Below are 12,042 nucleotides of genomic sequence, written 5' to 3'. Positions count from 1 at the left end.
CTCTGTCCTGGGGGTGCTAGGGAGCCATGGGGGTGCGGGGCTGGGAGCTGGGAGGGGCAGGGTGTGGAAAGAGCCCCTGGGGGGCCGTGTGGGGAGACTTCGAGGCAGGGAGGCCGGGGAAGAGGCTGGGGCAAGGGCCCAGTGGGGAGGATGAGGCCTGAGCTGGGATGGAGGAGAGGGGCCGAGGGGCAGTGGGAGGATGGCTCTGGGAAGCTCTGAGGATGTGACCGGGAGGGAGGGGTCAGAACCACCGGGAGGGTGTACGGCAGGGCCCCCACACCCAGTGATGGGGACCCGCCCGGGAGGATGAGCCGGTCTGGGGAGACGCTGAGCTCTGCTCCGGCCCCTGGGGACCCCCATCCCGCACCCACAGGTCTTCTCCCTCATCGTCTTCTCCTCCCTGCTGACTGATGGCTACCAGAACAAGACCAACTCGTCGCAGCTCCACTGCGTCCTCAACAGCAACAGCGCGGGCTGCAGCTTTGCTGTGGGAGCTGGCCTCCTGGCCTTCCTCAGCTGCCTGGCCTTCCTCGCCCTGGACGCCCATGAGGGCCGCACCACCAGCAGCCGCTTCAAGACGGCCTTCCAGCTTCTGGACTTCATCCTGGCCGGTGAGCCCCCCGGGCACTGCCCTTGAGCACCCAGCCGGCCCCGACCGTCCTCCACATGTGACCCAAAGCTTTGCCCCTCACTTCTCAAAGCTCTTCTGCGCCCGCTGTTTCCTCCCGGGGAATCATTGCCCATCTCTTAGACTCAGAGTAAGGGTCATCTCTTCTGACCCCCAGACTAATTCTAGAAGCCTCTCTCCTGCCCAGCTTTTTCCTCGCATTCACCTCCCTTCTTCACAACCTTTGTTGAAAAGCCACCAGTGGCAGTGGCCAGCGGTTGGGTGCAGAGCGCAGAGTCAGACAGACCCAGGTTTGAAATCTCACCTCTGGTACCTCCTCAGTGTGTGGGTTTTCTCCCCTCTCTGAGCTTCTGTAGAAGCTGGGATGAAATCTCCCACCTTCAGGGTTTTTCTGAGGATGAAGCTCGAGAAAGGACTCCTGCAGTGATGTTGATATTTATTTACCAGGCATATCCCCTGTGTCAGGCACCGCTTCAAGAGCTCCCCATGGCTGTCTCATTTCTTCCTCAGAACCACCCAAGGAGGGAAGTCCTGTTCAGATTCCTATTTCACAGAAGAGGAAACTGAGGCTTGAGGAGGTTGTGTAATGGCTGCCGAGTGGCAGATCCAGGCTTCCAAGCCAGGCCTGGCCTCCTAACCAATGCCGAGCACCCTAGATAGAGCCCGGCACACAGTAAGCGCCAAATAAATGCTCGTTCCTTTTCCTCAGGCCCCAGGCTCCTTCCTCTCCTTTTCTGCACCTGCCCAGTTCCAGCAACTTAGGGCTGGGAGGGCCCCTAAAGGTCACCGAGTCCAGCGCTGTCCAAGAGAAGGTTCTGTGAGGACAGGAATGTTCTGTGCCTGGACTCCCCAACACGGGAGCCACGGGCCACGTGTGGCCGCCGAGCACTTGAAGTGTGGCCAGTGCCACCAAGGGGTGGAATTTTTTTTAATTCTATTTTAATCGATTGGAATTTTTGATTGAGTGAAACATAAAAAGCTGCAAGTGGCCAGCGAGCCCCGTAGTGGACGGCACACCCCACTCCAGGGGTTGTTTTGCGGCCGGCTGGGAGGGAGAGGCCATGGCAAGACCCGAGGCCCCAGCCACCCTTCCTGAGCCCTCTCTCCCCAACTCACGCCCACCCCCACCCCCCACCCCTCTTCTCTCCCCCGACCCCCCAGCCCTCTGGGCAGGCATTTGGTTCGTGGGATTCTGCTTCCTGGCCAACCAGTGGCAGCATTCGCTGCCCAGACAGTTCCTCCTGGGGAGCAGCAGTGTCAAGGCCGCCATCACCTTCGCTTTCTTCTCCATCCTCGTCTGGGTGAGGAGCCTCCTCCCTGCAGGGCGGGGTGGTGTGAGTTAAGAGGGCTAGAACCTTCCACCCAGCTCCCCAGGACCTCCGCAAGCCCCTTTTGTGACTTTGGGCAAAGAGGGAAGAAGGCGCCCCTTCCTCCCAGCAGACTCAGCCCAGTGTGGGCATCATCCAGTGAGCTGTGGCACAGCTCCCACCTGGGCCGACCCCACCCAAGCCAGCCTCCAGCCCGCCCTCCTCTGCCCACAGATATTCCAGGCCTACCTGGCCCTCCAGGACCTCCGAAATGATGCTCCAGTCCCTTACAAGCGCTCCCTGGACGACGGCGGCGTGGTGGTGACCTCTCTCTCCCCGCTGTCCGCCACCAGCCCTGTCAACACGCCCACCACCGGTCCCCACAGCCTGAGCTACACCAGCTCCGCCCTGTCCCCCCATCTGACCACTCCGAAGGCCCCCCGCCTCACTATGATGCCCGACACCTAGACAGCCTCATCCACACCAGTAAAGAGACTCCTCCCTCCAGAAGGGTTTCTGAAAACTGCCCTCTGTCCTTCTCATATCTGTTTCTCTCCAGTCCCTCGAGTGCCATGGGGAGGGGGGAAATCCTATGGGGTCTCCTCAGGGGTTTCTGTAGCGGGACCCACTTCCAGTCCACCTCCTGGACTCTCCCTCTGGGCGCCACCTTGATAGCTAGGGGCGGCGACGGGAGGGAAACCCTTTTTTCAGGCCTGTGACACAGCGAGCCCTTTACTCCTTGCACTGGCCACAGGAGGGAGGCACGAGGTGCCCCACTGTACAGCTGAGGAAGCTCAAGTTCAGAGACAAGATGCTTCCGCCCGCGGAGAGGGCTCTAAGGAGAACCAGGGCCAACACTGGGACCGGCCCTGTCTCCAGGGCCCACATCCTTTAACTCACCCCAGCTGACAAGGGACCCACTCAGACCCATGCGGTGGGAGGAGTGGTTAAAGGAACAGGGGATGGCAAGTCCATGACTGAGGTCAGGGGAGATCCTTGTCTTCAAATATTTGAAAGCTTGTCTTAGGGAGCCCCGAAACTAATCGGGGACTCGTGCTTGGGCCACAAAACGCTCCTGCCTGCAGGGACCCAGCAGGTCACTCCAGTGGGTGAAGTACCCATGAAGCAAGAGGCGGGGCAGGGGCCGAGTCTGGGAAGGGGCAGCCTTCACTCAGCACCCAGCGTTCAGTACCACAGCCCGGGGGTGACCAGAGCAGCGCTGTCCAGGACTTTCCTAGTGGTCTGGCGGTTAGGACTCCACGCTTCCACTGCAGGGGGCACAGGTGCGATCCCTGGTTGGGGAACTAAGATCCCACATGCCACGATGCAGCCAAAAAAACCCAAAATTATAGAGCAGCGCTGTCCAATGGAAACAAAGTGTGAGCCATGGGGGGCAGCATTTAAACTTGCCAGCTGGCCACATGAAGAAAAGTAGAATGAAACAAGTGAAATGAATTTTCATATATTTTATTTAACCCAGTATATCCAAAATATGATCATTTCAACATGTCATCAGTATAAAAAATTACTAGCCAGGTAGCTTACATCCTACTGCACTAAGTTTTTGAAATCCTTCGCCTGTTTTACAAGGACAGCACATCTCAGTTTGGGGTCATCACATCTCAAGTGCTAATGGTCACTGTATTGGATAGTGTTGCTCTAGAACCTTCTAGTTTTTCTAGAACAACCGGACATCCGTTTCTTTTTATGTGGAATTAGTTGGCAAGGAATACAAAAAAAAAAAGCTTAATGTTAGGCTGGCCAAACCAAACACACCCACACAGGGGCCACAGTGGTTGCAGAGCGTTCATTTACAAACTGGGAAAAGCAGTGTGAGTTGTGGGGAGGCAAATGTGGGCTCCGTGGTCCCCTTTTTGGGTTTCCTGTGTGGCAGTGCTCAGGGTGCAGAAAGAAGTAGGCCGTGGTCCCTGTGGGCACTGGAGGAAACGGCAGCCATGCGGTGGAGTGGGCAGGGTTCCGGCATGGCAAACGGGAGGACCCAGAGCTCTGGTCCTCGCTCTGTCACTAGCTGGATCACCTGGAACGTGTCACTGAATCTCTCTGGTCCTGAGCGGGGCTGGCTGTCAAACTAGAGACTTGGACCAGATTTAGATTGATGGTTTGAGGGCTGCGTTCAAAGAGGTGCCCCCTCCCGACCCTGAATCAACCCAAGCAGCCCTGCTCCTGCATTTTCCATAAGAGGCTTCTGGACAAATTCCTCTAAACAGAAGGTCCGTTGGCTTAGCTTACAAGAAAGAAAGAAAAAAAACCTTTGAAAAACCCCACAGCAGTGGCTAAACATACAGGATCCAGCAGCAGGAAGCCGGGGTACCAACCCCACCCCTGTGGCTCACCCGGCTAAGCCTCGATTTCCTCCGCAACAAAGTGAGGGTGCTCTGAGGGTCCCACGAGCTCACCCGTGTAACGCACATTGCCTGGCGCTTGAGACGCTCGGAAACGCCAGCTACCTGCCTCCTGAAGCTTCCAGAGTCAGTTCTTCCTACGGCAGAACTGGAGGCGGCTAAGGAAAGTCTCAGCAGACATCTAGGGCATTTGGCGAAATCAGGGGGCAAAACTCCAAAAGGTTACAAGGGCCAAGCAAGTAAACCAAGTGAAGGAAACAGGCCAGGTGTGAAGCCAATCTGGAGGGAAACATGGAAAAGATTTGACTTTCCTTTGAACTTCACAAAACCACAAAACAACAGCGTCAGCCCAGTAAGAGATGGTATCAACCCCTCAGCCAAGTCCTGGGGACTTGGTGGTGGAGGGAGGGGAAGCTCATGTCCCAGCCATTCACTCCAGCCATCTGCTGCCACCCAGACACGAGGACCTGGCATTGTCAGACTGATGGGGTTTTTTTCAAGAGAAGCCAGAAATCCCGATTTTAATGTGAAAATCTGGTTTTTAAAGGCTCTCTAGGGAGAATTGTCAGGGAAGTTCTGTGCCAAGATACGAAGAATCTTCGAGATTTTTTTCCTCCACAACCTCTTCCCTGGTGGAGTCATGAGGAGTCAGGGTGCAGCTCAGAGTCTCAGGAAGCCCAGTTTCTCATCTCCCTGCTCCTCTCAGGCCTGGATCGCCTGCGGATGGCAGACGGGATAAAGCAGAGGCAGAGAGAGGGGCTGGGGTGCCGGGCGGACCCCACAAATGCCAGAGAGAGGGCAAGGAGTAGCCAAAGAGAGGCATCGTTTTCCTCAGTTTATTTCAAGAGAACAAAGAATCAACCATCAATTCTGTACAAAAACATGGCCATAGAGCCACAGTGACCCTTGGGCCAACCCCCTTCCCATGCGCCCCTAAACTGCCAAAAAACAAGGACATGACCAAAAAACCCAAACTCTGGAAAAAATTATTATGAAAAATCAGGGGAGAACTTCCCTCCCCTCTTCTCTCTCCCTGGTGGGAGGTGGGGCAGGCGGGTGTCGGCAGATTTAGTGTTTGGCAACCAGTGGGGCTGAGGGGTTAGGATCCAGAAGGAAGCCAGGGGGCTCGGGGGAGGGAAAAGATCTCCAACCCTGCCGTGCCCCACAGGACACTCGAAAACAGTTTATAAAAATTGGGGCCAGAGAGTAGAAAAGAAAGGAGTCATCAGAATCAAAACCTAAATAGTGGAAAGATTTTTTTTTTTTCTTCTCTAAAAGGCAAAAAAACTACAAACAGCCCAGGTCCTGAGCTGCCCCAAGACTTGGGTCCTCCACTGCCCCCTGAAACCTGGCAGGAGCAGGGCTGGGGAGTACCGAGAGGTGGGTTCTTAAAAAAGTTCCCCTGGATGGGAAGGCTCTTCGTCTTTCGTCGCCTTCCTCTGCCTCTCGCAGCTGCCCCGGAGAGGGATGGCGAGGACCAGGGCTACGCCGGCAAACTCAGCTTCTTCCCCTTGAGGACTGGGGGGAGAGAATGGGGGGCGGGCATGACCAAGGGGTCCCTCGTGGAGGGGACAGCCTCCCACGCCCACAGCAGGGGCTTGGATGCTGGGCTGGGCAGAGATGCAGGAGGGGCAGCCCCAGGACTCCAGATTATCAGCTGGGGGTGGGGCCGGGGACCAGGCTTCCGGTCTAGGGCCTGAGCCATGGAGCCCCGGAGGAGGCCCCATTTCCTCTAATGCTGGCTGCTCCCCTTCCATCCTGGAAGGGCTGGAGGCCTTGGCTCTCGGGGGGCGCTGGGGAGGGCCTGGCAGGGCTGGCTGGGCGAGACCACCGGCTTCTGCCCTCCCAGCCTTAATCCTCAGGGGGCGTGGCTGCCTTCAGGCCTCTGTCCTCCTGTCTCCTCTTCCCTTCACACTGATTGACTGAACTTCCAAGGTCTTTGCTTTAATCATCGTCTGTAAAAGGCCTCCTCCCCCCACCGACCACACCATCTCCATGTAAAGTAACCCCCTCACCCTCCACCATTGTTCACCAACACATCCCTGGTTCCTTTCTGTCACTGCCCTTCTCACTGTCAGCAATCATCTCTCTTGTTTATTCACCACCTCCCCCGACTACAATACAAAGGGAGGGGAGGGCCTTGTCCATCTTTTCTCCTAAGCTTGTATCCCCAGAGCCTAGCCCCGGCCAGGGACATAGACAGTGCTCCATAAATTTGTTGGTTGAATGAATGAATGAATCTTGGTGGGCCTGAGTCCCTGAGGGTAAGGACAGAGGTCCATGAGCAGAGAGGAGGCCCTCCCTTCTCTGAACGCTGCTGGGGCCTGGGAGATGGGAATTCTGGATCTGTTACGGGTGTGAGACTGAAAGACTTTGGATCTGGAACCTTGGGGCAGGAGGAGGGCTTAGGACACATTCCAAGAGAGGAAATGTCAGAGGCCACCCCTGCCTGCCCCTCTCTTTGTCCTGTCTTCCCTCGAGGGATACAGGGCTGGGGAGATGAAGCTGGGGCCCCAGGGAGGGTGGGAGCTGGGGAAGGAGCAGGCTCCCTACCAGCCGGCCCCCCACGCTGGCTACCTTTGGTGATGTAGAGGTAGAAGAAATCACAGTAGAGGACCGTCTGGACCAGGCCTGCCACGATGGCGATAAGGTCGAAGAAGCCTTCAAAGTGGTAGCGCCAGATCCAGTTGAAGAGATAGAGCGTGCGGTAGACACCCAGCGCAAACAAGTAGTGGCTGGTGATGGTCTCCGCCTCGCCTGTCTTGCTCACCATGAACAGCTGCGGCAGGATGGCCACGGACTCCAGGTAGATGGAGAAGGTCCAGAGGATCTGCGGGGAGGCCGGGGCGTGGGAGCAGAAGGCAGGACGAGGCGGGAGGGGACAGGGCAGAAGAGAAGGGTGAGGATGGTGGACATTGTGGCTACAGGTGCAGTGATGTTGGAGAGTGGGTGACAGGTACCACAATGCCTGCCGGGCACTCACTGTGTGCCAGACACCGCTTTCCTGCCCCACCTGTATTCTCTCGTTTAATCCCCATGACGGAGGTACTATTATCAGCATCTCCTTTTTTTTTGTTTTGTTTTTTGGTTATGCCGCAAGGCTTCAGGGATCTTAGTTCCCCGACCAGGGAGGGAACTGGACCCCGGCAGTGAAAACACCAAGTCCTAACCACTGGACCACCAGGGAATTCCCAGCATCCCCTTCTACCGATGAGGAAACTGAGGCCCAGAGAGGGTAAGAGGCTTGCCCAGGATGTGGCTAGGAAGCGGCAGAGCTGGGATTTGAACCAAGGGTTCTGAGCCGGTGTTTGTGAGCACTTTGAATTTACATTACATTACATTACCAAGGGCAGCCCAGGTTGGGATCTTGGCTGTGAGATGTCCCTTCTATGAGATCTTGGGCAAGAGACCCAGATTCTCGGAGCCTCTGCTTCCTCACCTCTAAAATGGGGATGATTCTGGGAATTCCTTGGCGGTCCAGTGGTGAGGGCTCCGTATTTTCACTGCTGAGGGCCCAGGTTCAATCCCTGTTTGGGGAACTAAGATCCCACAAACCACATGGCACAGCCCTGCCCCCCACAAAAAAGGGGATGATTTTCCTGCCTTGGTAGGGGTGACATTCAATGTGCAATCTTTAGAGACATAAATCAGACTGTGTCACTCCCTGGCTTAAAACCCTCTTGTAGCTACTTCTTATCACATCCAGAATAAAACCCAAGTTCCTAACCTTGGCCTTCAAGGCCCTCCTCAATCCAGCTTCATCTTCTACTCCCTCCCCTCGCCCTCCAGGCTACAACTACCTGGGCCTTCCATCTGGTCCTCCAACACACCAAGCTCCTTCCTGCCCCAGGGCCTTTGCACTTGCTGTTCCTTCAGCTCTTCCCCCAGACAGTCACATTCTGCCTCTTCCACCTCCTTCCAATCTCAGCTCATCAGTCACCTCCTGAGAGAGGACCTCCCTGACCATCCTTCCCCCTGGATGGTCACATCCCCTGTCTTATCTTCTTCCTGGCAGCTCTGACCAGACTGTGAGCTCCGTGAGGTCCAGGAGCCTACATCTTGGGCACCCAGTGGGCCCAGCACCTGGCACAGTGCCTGGCACATATTCGATGCCTGGATGAATGCATGAGCGATTGGAAGCAAGGTCCCCAAGTGCTTGTCACAGGCCATCATTTAGGGAGCAGTGACAAGCATCATTCGTAAGCAGGACAGGGCATCCCAGGAGGGAGAGACGAAGAGACGGCAGGCAGCTGTCGGCCCCTTTTCAGTCCTCAGCTCCTTGAAAGTCCCACCTGGGGTGAGTTGTGATCTGTAGACCCACCGAAACCTCTGCTCAGACAACAAAGCCAGCTGGCAGTTGTGGTTCCTCCTGGGTTGTTTTGGTTTGTGGGAAGGAAGTGGGGACCTTCAGGATGTATTCCTAAGAACTGACATTTATATAGCATTTACTACATCCAAGGCACTGTTCTATGCACCTTATGGGTATTAACTGGCTTATGCCTTAACCCTATGAGGTAAGTCCTATTGTTATCCCCCTTATACAGATGAGGACACTGAGGCCCACGGGATCAGTAACTCGTCCAAGGCCACACAGCTAAGATGTGGGTGGAAACAGATTCCTACCCAGGCAGCTAGACTTCAGGGCTTGTTCCCATAATTATATGGGATATCAGGTTAGTTGAGGCTCTCGGGAAACATACCCATTAAATTGATACATACCGATTGTTAGCCTTGGGGAGTAGAATCATGACGTAAGAGGAGAGAGAAGGTCTATTGCATTTTACTTTATCTATTTGTGACGTCTGAATTTTTAAAGAATTGTTTCCTTCTATGATTAAAAAATAATTTTTCAGCATGCCCCTATTGATAGCATGGGCTTTGAAAGCAGGCAGACCTGGGTTCAAATTCTGTGAGGTCTCCCCTCTGAGCCTCACCTCAGTCCTCCAAGAAATAGGGATGAGTATGCCCACTTCCCCAAGAGGCCGACGGATCAGACGGGATGATGACAGATTTGGAATGGCCAGCTCAGAGCAGGACACATAATTGGTGCCAATACTTTGCACAAGTGACCTCCCCACCTCTGAATGAGGGAACCACACAAGCTGGAGTCAAGAATCCTGGGTCCTGGTGTGGCCTCCTCCACCTGGAGCAAGCCCCACTGCCTTCCCCCAGCCTTGGTCTCCCCATTGGCAAAAGGGGCCCAGCTCAGTGGGTGCTCCATGCAAGGTGATGCTGATGATAAATCTGCAAAGTCCAGGCCCTGCAGCCAAGCTTGGGGTTCCTGCCACAGTGCAGTGCGGCCTCCCTCTGACATCTCTGGGACCCCTGGGTCAAAGTCACCCTCAGTCACCCTCAGTCAGATTTGTCTAGCCTGCAGGGTGCTTTTAGAAATAGATCTGGAATCTGTAGCCAAAACTGTAAAGTCTTCCCTCAGGAAAACTCCTGAATTGTGGCTTGTGTTGAAAACATCATCACATCTGGCTGCTCAGTGGCGGCTTGCAGAATCTTAGTTCCCCGACCAGGGATCAAACCCGTGCCCCCTGCCTTGGAAGTGTGTAGTCTTAATCACTGGACTGCCAGGGAAGTCCCAGGGCCAGCTTCTTACAAGGCAGGAGTGGGTGGTCCTGGGGGAGGAAAGCCTGCTCTGAATTTGATTCCTGCCAGCCCCAGGAGGCAGATCACAGATTTAGCAAAGTCCCTCTCAAAATTCCTCCCAGGAATTTGTACAGGTCCCATCAAAATGCCATGCGATAAAAACCATGACAGCTAACGTTTAGGAGTAAAAGGATCCACATGGTCCTAAACACTGCAAGCACTGAACAAACATGGACCGCACTTCCTACCTACTGCCAGACACTGTGCTTTACCAATATTAACCCCTCATCAAAGCCTATGAAGTAGGAACTGATTATCCCCATTTCACAGACAAGAAAACGGAGGCACAGAGAAATTACATGCCTTGCCCAAAGTCTCACAGCTGCTAAGTGGGCTTCAAATCCCAGTTCTCTGGTTCTAGAGTCTCTGTGTCTAACCACTACGTGATGCTGTCTAATCTCAGTAAATCCTCACAATGACCTGATCTCGACTTTACAAATAGGGAAACTGAGGCACAGAAAGGTCAAGTTCCATGCCCAAGGTCATGCTAATAGAAAGTAACAGATCCAAATCCAAGTAGCCTGGCCCCCCAGAGCCCCGTTCCCAACTCCTGAACTATTCATTAGGCCAATGACTTTGGAAGAGTCATTTCAACTCCCTAAGCCTCAGTTTTCTCATCTATAAAATGGGGCTGCTATGAAAAGTAATGAGTTAATGTATGTGAAATGCTGAGAGCAGCATCTGGCACATAGTGAGTGCTACTGCTGTTACATTACTATCATCTGACTCCAGAGCCCCTGTTTTGAACTTTATGTCCTAAAAGAAGGAAGTCTGAGCAAACCCTACAGAAGGAAGCCTCTGAGTGGGTCCACTGTCAACTGCTGTTCTCCCACAGCCCACCCCACCACTACAGACCGTGCAGGTGTCCTACCTCTAGAGGGGTAAAGTCATGGTTGACCAAGAACGCCAGGATGGCCGTGGGAACAACGAGGAACTCCACTCGGAACGTGTCGTGGTTCCCATCGTAAGTGGCTTTGAACTTGCTGTAAATCATCCAGACCGTGGTGAAAGAACAGGCGATGTAGACCACCTGTCGGAGGGGAGGATGCGGAGGGTGCTTCAGCTCCAAGCACAGGGTCCGAGCCCCCAGTAGACTTAGACCCAGCCCCAGGAGTCCAGGCCCCCAGCCTCTCCTCCCTCAGGCTTAGCAGTCTGGACCCCTAGCCCCATCCTCCCTCAGACCCAAAAGTCTGGGACCCACATTCCCTCCTCCCTCGGACCCTCCCCGGCTCCCCCCTCAGGAGGGCTCGGCAGGTTAGGAAAAGCCTTTACCTTCATGCACGTGTTGTAGAGTGAGATGTAGTTGGTGAAGAGGTCCAGGTAGCGGGCAGTGAACACCACAGCAAACAGGGCCTGGCTCTTCCCCGAAATCCCTGTGGTCCAGAGAAATGGGGATGGGGGAGGCTGAAGGTGGGCTGCACGGCCAGTAAACCGAGGCCCAGGGCCCCGGGGGAGCCAGAGGGGTTCTGGAGTGCAGCTGTCCCTGGAGGCCTCCCCAGCTCCGCCGGCCTAAGCAGGGCCTTTTCCCACGGACCACAGCCAGGGGGCAGCCCGGCCCCAAAGCTACTCCAGCCCGAGGCTCTGTCCCAGGCTAGGCCTCGTGGCCACATCCGGCCCCCTCAGGGTCCTCCCACAGTCCGGATCCAAGGTGGAGCCTTGGGAGGACCCCACTTGACCTCAGCCCTCCGGAACAGGTCGCCTACCTCCCGCTCCCTTTCTGGCGGCCACAGTCCACGTCACCAACTCCCAGCCGCCTCCCTGCCTGCCACAGCTCCCTATTCCCAGCCCTGGGAACCCTAAGGCCACCCAGATAGGGGCCGGGGGAGGCTGAATTGGGTTCCTGGAGCCACCCCCACCAAACTGGATGCATCCCCAGTTTGGGGAAAGGAGCTGACCCCGTGGTGACCCCGGACCTGGAAGGGGGATCCCCAGCAAGCAGTGGCGGGGAGGAACCCGTCCCCCTATGCCTCCAAACCCTTCCCCGAGTCCTGGAATGTCTCCCGCATTCTCCCCCCTTCTCCGGCCCCGGTGGGCGTCTCACCGGCACACGAGCGGGACTTCCAGATTTTGAGCAGCAGCAAGATGATGG

General features: G+C 55.5%; 2 protein-coding genes across 5 annotated transcripts in view; one reads left to right on the top strand and one right to left on the bottom strand.

Annotated features, from left to right (window-relative positions):
* SYNGR4 (synaptogyrin 4) overlaps window positions 1–2,452 on the top strand; it is a 10,173-nt gene extending 7,721 nt beyond the window's left edge. For 3 of the 4 annotated variants that reach the window (XM_024768624.1, XM_024768623.1, XM_024768620.1), the window contains exons 3-5: window positions 374–611; window positions 1,790–1,929; window positions 2,170–2,432. In XM_024768624.1, coding sequence (XP_024624392.1) covers window positions 374–611; window positions 1,790–1,929; window positions 2,170–2,403 — 612 coding nt within the window. In that variant the 3' untranslated portion in view covers window positions 2,404–2,432. Of the gene's footprint in view, window positions 1–373; window positions 612–1,789; window positions 1,930–2,169 lie in introns of all 4 variants that reach the window. The other variant, XM_024768622.1, reaches the window with a different exon arrangement.
* Window positions 2,453–5,420: 2,968 nt separating this feature from the next.
* Window positions 5,421–12,040, bottom strand: KDELR1 (KDEL endoplasmic reticulum protein retention receptor 1; the record flags this gene model as incomplete). The annotated part of the gene is made up of 5 exons (XM_024768242.1): window positions 5,421–5,816; window positions 6,876–7,128; window positions 10,825–10,983; window positions 11,226–11,326; window positions 11,995–12,040. Coding segments are annotated over 5 exons (594 nt in total), but the record flags the coding sequence as incomplete, so codon positions are not given.
* Between the last annotated feature and the right edge of the window lie 2 nt (window positions 12,041–12,042).

The sequence above is a fragment of the Neophocaena asiaeorientalis genome, unplaced genomic scaffold (genome assembly GCF_003031525.2).
Source record: "Neophocaena asiaeorientalis asiaeorientalis breed wild unplaced genomic scaffold, Neophocaena_asiaeorientalis_V1.1 scaffold629, whole genome shotgun sequence".
Classification (NCBI taxonomy): Eukaryota; Metazoa; Chordata; class Mammalia; order Artiodactyla; family Phocoenidae; genus Neophocaena; species Neophocaena asiaeorientalis.
This window is presented reverse-complemented; position numbering and strand designations above follow the sequence as displayed.